Source organism: Rhagoletis zephyria, unplaced genomic scaffold (assembly GCF_001687245.7).
Source record: "Rhagoletis zephyria isolate East Lansing unplaced genomic scaffold, Rhagoletis_zephyria_1.1 Rzeph_scaffold_02256, whole genome shotgun sequence".
NCBI classification, from domain to species: domain Eukaryota; kingdom Metazoa; phylum Arthropoda; class Insecta; order Diptera; family Tephritidae; genus Rhagoletis; species Rhagoletis zephyria.
This window is the reverse complement of record NW_016159340.1, coordinates 3,439-13,797: the sequence shown is the minus strand read 5'-3', so window position 1 is coordinate 13,797 and position 10,359 is coordinate 3,439. Positions and strand designations below refer to the sequence as shown.

Here is a 10,359-nt window from a genome sequence, read left to right as displayed (position 1 = left end):
GTCATGTAATGCCGTTTGTTTGTAGCAAAAAGAATTGCCAAGTGTTATTCCTATTGAATATGACGTCGTTTTACAGTGAGAACAAAAAACCTTGATATATGTACTAGACCCCGTATCAATATAATAAACGCACCACATATTGAAAAATGTAAGCTATTTGGTATTTAATTATTTATTTAATGTTAATAATTTTTTTTATAAAAATATAATTTATTCCTTAACAAGGTTTTAACTTTGTGCAATATCAAAAAAAAAAAACATCGACGAACATAATTTATATAGAAGAAAATAGTACACACTACCGTCAGCAAAAAAAAATCGCCAAAAATAAGCGGCTACTTCAAACCTACACTTTATTAGGTGTGCTCCGTCAAATTTTATATTTATTTATTTTTTCTTTTTAACAAACCTTTTAGTTAAAGCTTTCTATAAAGGACCATCCCTTAAGAAATAGTGGCCTACATATAGTCCTACTTAAGAAAATTTCGACAATACTGACAACATCACGCAGTGCAAAATCTTTATATTTTCTGAAAAAATAGCATCAAATTGAAAAATCGCTATATTACTTATTTATACACTTTCAAAAGTCTCCATCTTCTGATGAACTTAGAAAACTGCAAGAAAACGTGGTAGTTTCGGCGCCTAGTGGAAGGCGCGGTAAAAAAGAAGCAGACCAATCTTCATGGAAGAGTGCACGCGAAAAGCTAAAAAAAGATAGCTATGTAAAAGTTACTGTTTCAAAACTCGCTATATTAAATTTTTATATATAAAATTTGCAAAAACTACCACACTGCAATTTTGTTTTTAATGTTATTAGGCTCCTGTTTATCCAAATTTTCAGATAATGAAGAGAAATATACAATTTGGATGTTATTTGTTGTTGTAGACGTTTTTTTAATTTATGGCTTACTATTATGAAATCACATAACGCTGTTTGCAAGTGGACTACTCATTTGCGCAATATTAAAAAAAAATCAACAAACTTTCTTACAAATTTCGAACTTTTAAAAATTCTAAAAAATCAATCGAAATTTTTAGCCATTTGAAACCTGTACTATAGTCTAGTAGAAATCAATGGGCTACAAAGCTGCATACTCAGAATTTAATTAAAAAACTCGAAAATTTAAAGAAAATTTGTTTAATTTTTTTTTTTAATTGCATAAATTTTTGAGGCAGTGTCACTCGATTGGTACATTTGTACAAATTTGTAAATTTTTATATTGGCTATTGGTAAAAAAACAAAAAAAAAGGAACATTTTTTTTTGTAGTCAAAAGATTGGTACAATACAGCGATGTTCTAAAAATTCAGTAAATTAATTTTCGTGATTGGGATAAAGAAAAACATTTTGGGTGTTCACACAATTGGAATACGATTTGCACCAAATTTTGGCAAATACCCAATCGTGTGACACTGCCTTAAACTTATATTTATACGGATGTTGGTAAATAACGAACTATAAAAAACTTAACCGAAATTAAATAACAACAAAAATAATATTTTAAAACTTGTCAAAATTTGGTGCGGCTATAATTTTTTCGACTACTGTACATAAGTTGGCTATCATTACCCGGCCGTGCTACCATAGCAGCAAAATGCCACTCATATTTGACTTACAAACAAAATACTGGCAGGAATTTCCAAATTTCAATCCTGTTTTTGTGAAAAATTTTATTTTTATCAGTATTTTTCTTTTAATCAAAATATGTTGAAATAAAAGTGAAACTAAAAAAAAAAAATTGCCAGAACAAAAGAATGCCACTTTAATGTAGAAATAAAAAAAAATCAACAAACGTCTATGCCATGCAATGTGTTGAGTAAGCGCTTACACGCATAGTACATTTAAAATATTGCTTATGTGACAGCTCGCACGTCTTACTATCCAATGCTAAGTATGCATAACTAAACCTTTACCCACGTCCCTATCGGATAATTAAAAACAAAAATATTTTAATTGTCAACACCATTTTTTTGAAATATGTATGCATTTTACTTAAATATTATAACTAGTAACTTATAAGGAAATATAATTAAATACATAACTCACCTTCGGGTTCCAATTAGTTTTTCCATTCGATATATGTTTACCGCAGACGTTATTATTTTCCCGACTGCTGTTATTATTATTGTTATTACTGTTGTTAACGGCATTACCATTGCCAGACTTTGAAGACTTTTCCGCAGAGCTGCTTTTACCGTCAGCGCTCGATTTCTGTTTACTCTGAAATAGCCAATAAAAAGTGAAAATGTTTAATTCTAATTGCAGGTATGAAAGAAAATTATTCATAAGCTTATAATTGCAATACATTCATGTACATATGTATGTATGTATACTAGGGTGGTCCAAAAACAGTAACGTCGGAATTAGAATGCTCTCACCTCCCAGGATTGTTCTATATCGAAAAAAGTATACCCCTATTTTTTTATTTTGAAATCAGAAAATATTTCGAGGTCGCTCAAAGCGTTCAAAGTTTTCCATGTATTTTTATATGGGGAAAAAACAACTTTTCATAGAATTGGTATAGAATTCTAGAAAATAAATATTTTTTTAACCGGAAAACTCTTGTTCTCTTCAGGAGACTTTCAAGCATTTTTCGGGGTTTTAGTGGGTTTATGGGGGACCTATGGTTAAATAAACAATTGGGTATTATTATTGGGAAGATTTCAGATTGCAGTTTTCCGATAGTTTCCCATATAAAATACATGGAAAATTTTGTGCGCTTTGAGCGACCTCTAAATATTTTTTGATTTCAAAATAAAAAATAGAGGTATATTTTTTGGGTATAGAACATCCTGAGGGGGTGAGAGCATAAAAATTCCGACTTTACTTTTTCATATGCGTTTTTGGACCACCCTAATAAGCACTCACAAGATGTAAAATAAAAGTAAAAGTGAATGTACGTATTAATTAAAAGTATTTAATTGTTAGGTGCACAGATAACAAAATAATTAAGCATTGCACAAATAGAGCCCTGCGGGAGTTTAATAGGTAGGCACACACTTATGTATGTACATATTTACATACATACAAATGTATATGCTTGCACCCGTATGAATATTACATTTCATGTGTTTAGGAAACTACAAAAAAAAATTTAACCAAAAATAGTTGGTAATTATGGAGTAAATTGCTGATGAGTGTTGCCATGTGCTCATCTGCGCAGCAAACCGAAGTAGAGCGGTAATATAAATAGTTATGTTATGGCACATATTAAGCCAACGGAGGAAATGTGTGGTAAAGGCTAAAATTGTAATTGTTAAGGTTCATCATTGATTGCTATAATCACTGACCGTAAAGTTGCATTTTGGTGTAAATTCAGTGCCACTAGGGCAGTGCAGCAAAAGGGTTGATTGCAAAAGATAACATCTAATTTGAATGGTAAAATATCTAGATATGTATGTATGAATGTATCTGAACGAAGCTAATGAATTTATATTTATAACTTTCTTTTATGTTATTCCAAATTTTAATAACAGTTTAAAGCTTTAATTAGATTATAGTGTTTGATTACAAATATGTTCATATGTACATATGTATGTATGTGTGTACTTATTTTAAAGCAGCTTACCTACTTTTATGGAATCAACTTTGTGCAATCGTTAAAAAATCAAAATTAATTTTTGCTTTTAATCTAAAAAACACCTCCAAATTCAGGCTAAATATAAAAAATAAAATAGATAATTAATGAAGATATAAAAATTAAATTATGGGCCATTTTACAAACTTTATTAATGATTGCAAGATAGATTTCGCACTTTCTCAAAGCCACGAAAGTGGCAAGGAGAAATACAAGGAGCAACAACGCCAATATTAAAACTGCAAACAGATGTATGTAAATTAGGCGCACATATGACTTGTAAACTTTTTTTGAAAAAAAAAAAACAGGTACACATACTTCATGATTCAATAATTAAAGGTTTGCTCATTAGTGACATTAGAGTTTTGACACTCCCTTAGCTCCCTTACAAAAGCTTTGCACACACACACGAACCCACACACAATGCCTTGCCAAGGGCGCCGATTTTGTCAAGAGGGAGCGAGAAAACTGTTTTTTGAGCAAACCTTTTATTATTGAATCATGCACATACTTAGATTTTATGCAAAAAAAAAATGAATTTTATTTCAACTTATATACACTAGGCGGCAAATGAAAGTGTACACTTTGTTCTAATATAATATTCAAAATTATTTTTATGAACAATATTTTGCATTAATTATTTATGAAAATATAGTTCATTTAATAATGTAAACCATATAAATCAGAACTTCACACTTTATATAAAGTTCATAAAAATTCAACAAAATTTCGTTAAAATTTTCAACTTTTTATTCAGTTTCATGAAAATTTGCGAGTATGCACTTTTGCAGCCCTTTCAATTTTAGTAAATCAAAGTGCAAGTTTCAAGTCGCGTAAAACTATTTTTAGAATTTTTTTGTCACATTTGCTTTCATAAAAAATACACAATTATTTTTACATGGAAGAAACCCGCAACCCCCTGCACAAAAAAAGAACTATATTTTCATAAATAATTACTGCGAAAAATTTTCCATAAAAATATTTGTGAATATTATATTCGAACAAGGTGTAAGGTTAAGTAGGTAACTTAATAATAAATTTTTTAAATTTTAATTGAAATAATATTTTGTTAAGCCTCCCCTGGCCTTTATTACGACATAAACCCTGGTTGGCATGGACACGTAAACATATGGGTAATGCTTCACGGTTGGTACTACGTATTGGTCTCAATACAGTTCATTCGGCCTCATTCGTGCCACAGGTCCGAGAAAATCACCTTTTTCCATTCATCTATAGTCCATGATTTATGGGTTTTGGTCCATGCAAGTCTTTTTTTCTTCAGCAGGTTTGAGGGCAAATAATTCCAATTGGTTAAGCCGTCGGTCTACAGTGCGACTGCCTATTTGTATCGAGTGAGTGTCTCCTGGGTTTATTCATAGACGTTACAAAATCCTATACCCGCGATTGGTGTTTTTTCAGCCCTCCACTCTCCCTTCCTTCCGATTTTAAGACCGTCGTAAAGATCTCACGACCCTACAACATTCTACAGCACATTTTATTTTTGTACTGAGTACCTGAAACGAAGACGAGTTTTAAATAAAGATGTACATGAAGCTCAACGGTTTTGATTTCAAATTAATTGTGTGAACTCGGAAGTGATATGCTTTTTTTGTCGTGACTGGGGCAACTAACTAGGCTTTTGCCAATTTAAAGCCTTATACTCCATTCAGACTTAGATATTAAAAATAGATTTGCAAAATAGGTCTTAAAAACCAATTAAAATTGCAAATTGAAAATATTTCTTACTTTGTCTTCATACGAAACTCTAAGCAGCCTGTGTTTGCATATGAAGCTCAACTTGAGATCAAATCTGAATTGATCACGTGGAAAAAAGACGGTAAAAAACGTACCCACTTAGCACCATTTTCACTTCAAACTTTTCACGGGCAGTGCTGTGAGCCTAAATAAATATTTAATATTTGCATATCTAAATATAAGAAACAAGACTGTAATGGGCACGTGTCTACCAATATAAAAACCCAAAAACGAGTTCTCTCAAAAATGTGACTATTCTTGCAGCTTTCATTTTCACAAAATTTTATTTTTTTTTTTTGCATTTATGTACCTCAGCAAAACGTTATTTTTTTAACACTTGGAATTCACTCATCGTCATATTTGTCAAAAACTGTTGACACACTCCACTTGTGATGTTCGACGCTTTGTTGACACTTTACAACGTTGACATGATTTCTTTGCGTGACATTTGTATGAAGCAGTAAGTTCTAATTGTGTTAATTACAATTATGCGCTGTTAAAACGAGTTTTTAACACCTTTAGTGCGTTAGCTATGACTGCATAAATGTATATCAAAAGTAGCTGGTTGGTATTGTTCATGCGCTGATTTTTCTGAAAGGTTTTAGAGCAAGAATTATTAAAGTGTTAAATGAAAAGTTAAACATGTCTCCTTGTACAGACATATGTATGTATGTACATTAGGGTGGTCCAAAATAAATAAAGTCGAAATTTTAATGCGCTAACCCCTAGGAGTATTCTACACTGCCGGCAAAAAGTATTGGCACAGCAAATTTTTCACAATATATGCATACATTTTTTTCTAATATTTTTCCGCCAATTTTTTATAAAAATATCGTTAATTCTACAACAAAAAACATACAAATATAATTCCTAAACTTTGTGCAAACCTCCCGAAAATTCAGTAAATTTTCATGCAAAGTTTGAAGTCTTTAATCAAATTTTTAGAATTTTTTTGAGTACGCAGTTTTGCAGCCCATTAAATTCTAGTAAAAAGCTGCAAATTCGGAGTTAGTCAAAAATCGCATTGATTTTTGAGATTTTTTTTTTGTTGATGGTTGGTATGGAAGAGACTGCGTTAAAACAAATGCCAAAAATCAACGGTAATTCCTAGCTACTTAAAAGTTGTACATAATCAAAAAAATTCTAGAAAATCTAATTAAAAAGTTAAAAATTTGCATGAAAATTTGCTGAATTTTCATGAGTTTTGCACAAAGTTTAGGAAGAATATTTTAATGTTGTTTGAAAATGAACCATATTTTTATAAAAAAATTTAGAATACTTTTTGCCGCCGGTGCATATCAAAAGAAAGTGGACCCCTGTTTTTTTATTTTGAAATCAAAAAATATTTAGAGGTCGCTCAAAACGCTCAAAATTTTCCATGTATTTCATATTGAAAAAGGCAACTTTTGGTAGAAATGGTACAGAATTCTTGAAAATCAATATTTTTTTATCGGAACACTCTGTTTCTCTTCAGGAGCCTTCACATAATATCCATTTGTTTATCTAGTTTTTTTTTCAATACTAGCTGTTTTTTATGGGTCCCCCAAAAACCAAAAAAATGCAATGCACGTGCAGTTTTAGACCACCCTAAAGTTCATAAAAATTTATGTGATTCTTCATTTAAACAAGAACAAGATGCGTTAATAACGTAGTTTAAAAGAAAGTTGAAGGAAATTATGGTAAACGCATTTAAAGAAATGTGTGGAGTGAAAAATTTTAAAGCATAATTAGATAAATGGCTTGAAAAATTCTAATTCATTCACTAAATGTCGGATGAAAGTGGTACTGTATAGCGTGAAAGATAATAACTTTCGTACTTAGTTATTTGAATAATAATGTGATTAGATTTGTTTCGATTAATTACTGATTCATTCATAAACATATTAAGTCTTTAGGACATATTTTAACTGTAAGCTTCAATCTTCGTGCCCCTGATTTGAAGGACATGCTTTAAAGTTTAAACGATTGGGAACATTCTCATAGGCAGCACGGTGGAGTTTGTTTGATATTTTGTTCATTATTTTTACAAGCTTTTATTTAATTTGCGAATAAAATAAAAAGAAGAAAATGCACACACCCCGACAAAGGAAAATTCTATAAAATCAACGGTAATTTTTAGCGGCTTAAACTTGCACCTTATTATATATTATATATAAGAAATCTAATTTAAAAAATCGAAATTTTGATGAACATTTTTTTTGTTTAATTAATTTTTTTTTTAACTTTGTGCAAGCTTTGGAACTTGTATTTGTACGGTTTTTGATACAGATCGACCCATATTTTAAATTAAAATTATTACCAATAAATAAATAAACATAAGTTACCAGCAGCATCATTTTGAATTTTACTGCTTTTATTTTACTAGCAACTATACATACATACATAACGGGTGATTTTTTAAGAGCTTGATACCTTTTTTTTTAAAAAAAACGCATAAAATTTGCAAAATCTCATCGGTTCTTTATTTGAAACGTTAGATTGGTCCATGACATTTACTTTTTGAAGATAATTTCATTTAAATGTTGACCGCGGCTGCGTCTTAGGTGGTCCATTCGGAAAGTCCAATTTTGGGCAACTTTTTCGAGCATTTCGGCCGGAATAGCCCGAATTTCTTCGGAAATGTTGTCTTCCAAAGCTGGAATAGTTGCTGGCTTATTTCTGTAGACTTTAGACTTGACGTAGCCCCACAAAAAATAGTCTAAAGGCGTCAAATCGCATGATCTTGGTGGCCAACTTACCGGTCCATTTCTTGAGATGAATTGTTCTCCGAAGTTTTCCCTCAAAATGGCCATAGAATCGCGAGCTGTGTGGCATGTAGCGCCATCTTGTTGAAACCACATGTCAACCAAGTTCAGTTCTTCCATTTTTGGCAACAAAAAGTTTGTTAGCATCGAACGATAGCGATCGCCATTCACCGTAACGTTGCGTCCAACAGCATCTTTGAAAAAATACGGTCCAATGATTCCACCAGCGTACAAACCACACCAAACAGTGCATTTTTCGGGATGCATGGGCAGTTCTTGAACGGCTTCTGGTTGCTCTTCACTCCAAATGCGGCAATTTTGCTTATTTACGAAGCCATTCAACCAGAAATGAGCCTCATCGCTGAACAAAATTTNGTATTCTGGGAGTAGCTAAGTGTGTAGAGGAGCGTGCTCCTATTTGTGAGCTTTCAGGAAGTCCCAGGTTTGAGAGAAAAATTTCAGAAACTCAGCCGAAGTTATATCTGTTTTTGACAACCATAGAACGTATCGGAAAAACAACCGAAAAAATTATGAGAAAGCGGATGAAATATCCTATTTATATACGAAATCGTTTCCCTTCTCGGATACGTTTCCGGATATTTTACTGGCTGGGTTGTTATTGCAATCGATATTTTCACACACATATGTAAAAACATATATGCATTAGTTTCTAATCAAACCATATCTACCAGCTGAAATCTTCATTATGTACAATTCGAGCTTCAACGGTATTAGACATTTTAACCTCATTTCCATATTAAAATAGTGATAATAAACCGAGCTATATTTTCAAAAAGCATGAAAAATGTTAATATGGATTTATTAGCTTTTATATTTCAGTAAATAAAAACATTTTTTCGAAGAATACATATAACTGCTGACCCAGAATTCGATGTGAGAAGAGGAATTAACTGGTGATGTGTGCGAATATAAAATAAGTGTGAAATATAATTATGCATGGCAAGGTCAATAAACAAAACACGGTCACTGCAGATCAGATTCAAACTATTAAATATACATTCATATATCGCCAAATTGATTTGAGCATTGCACTTACTATGGTAGGCAATATACATATGGACATATTTTAGTTAATAGATAGCTCAACATATTTTTCTGTGGAATGTCAGAAAATCGAAATTTGCAACTCTTACTACTACAGAGAGGCACATGTCTCAGTTGCGACCGAATCTCTGCGAGTAGTTCTAGTGTTTATCGTGAATACTGACGTAGGTCAAAAAGTGTCGATCGGCCAGTGAAGTTTTTATAGGAAACGAAATTTTTCGTGTTTCCCCGTTGCACTTATTTTCGTTTAACTATTTAATTAGTCACTTATTATTTAAATAAAATAACTTTTTCAGTCTACTCCTTACAAAGTCTTTATAAAGCAGTCATAATTTAATAATAATAATAATAAAACTATTTTAGGGCTTACACTGCTGCTAATGTTTGGCCCAGCTTCTGCTCCAATACATATTTGGTGTGCGTGCATCTTGTTGTTGTTGTTACACAAATCACAAATGGAGGGACCTACAGCTTTACGCCGCCTCCAAACGGCAAATGGAGAAGCTATTTTTCATAGCAGAAATATGTACACTCGAAGGCAATGAGGCGATCACTGCTAGAAAAAACTTTTTCCAATTCACATGTTGCCCGTAGCAGAGATAATTCAGGATCTACAGGGTGGTAGTATGGTGCAGTCATAATTTGAAGCTTAAAATTTTTCCCTACAGAATAACTGCAAATAATGTATAATAATTACGTTCCAATACATATGTATGTTCATATCATACTATATTTTGAAGCGTGAAAACATGCTTACATATGTATTTTACACGTTCTTCAAAATTTGTCAATTTGGATATTATGCGCCAAAAACGAAGTTGAAAAAAATCTAAAATAAAATCTCCCGTGCCCAAGCATGCGCTTAGAAATAGATTTTTCCGTTCACTAACAAACAGGAACTTTTGATTAACTACAATTTTGAAGAACGTGTGTAATATGTATTGTATGCAGGCAAAAAAACCATACAGCGACAACATAATGCATGAAACAGCGAAGATGAACCTATTACCTGCTTCAAAAAATGGGCACCATGGCATATCTAGTAATTAATCATCGACGAAAATCACATTACCTAAGATAAATGAACATAAATTAGGGACAAATCTCGAACCAGACAGAACGAAAAATGACACTGAAGATGGCACAACGCCGAAACCGGTTTGTCTGCAAACCAAACTTGACAAGGGATGACGGAAATTCGTTCCAAAATAAATCA

At 31.9% G+C, this 10,359-nt stretch overlaps 1 protein-coding gene across 1 annotated transcript in view; it reads right to left on the bottom strand.

Moving 5' to 3' along the window:
* Positions 1 to 8,817, bottom strand: part of LOC108366394 (uncharacterized) — a 43,163-nt gene extending 34,346 nt beyond the window's left edge. The window contains exons 1-2 of the mRNA XM_017620794.1: positions 8,791 to 8,817; positions 2,049 to 2,222 (exon numbers count right to left, since the gene is read on the bottom strand). Coding sequence (XP_017476283.1) covers positions 2,049 to 2,222; positions 8,791 to 8,817 — 201 coding nt within the window. The remainder of the gene's footprint in view (positions 1 to 2,048; positions 2,223 to 8,790) is intronic.
* Between the last annotated feature and the right edge of the window lie 1,542 nt (positions 8,818 to 10,359).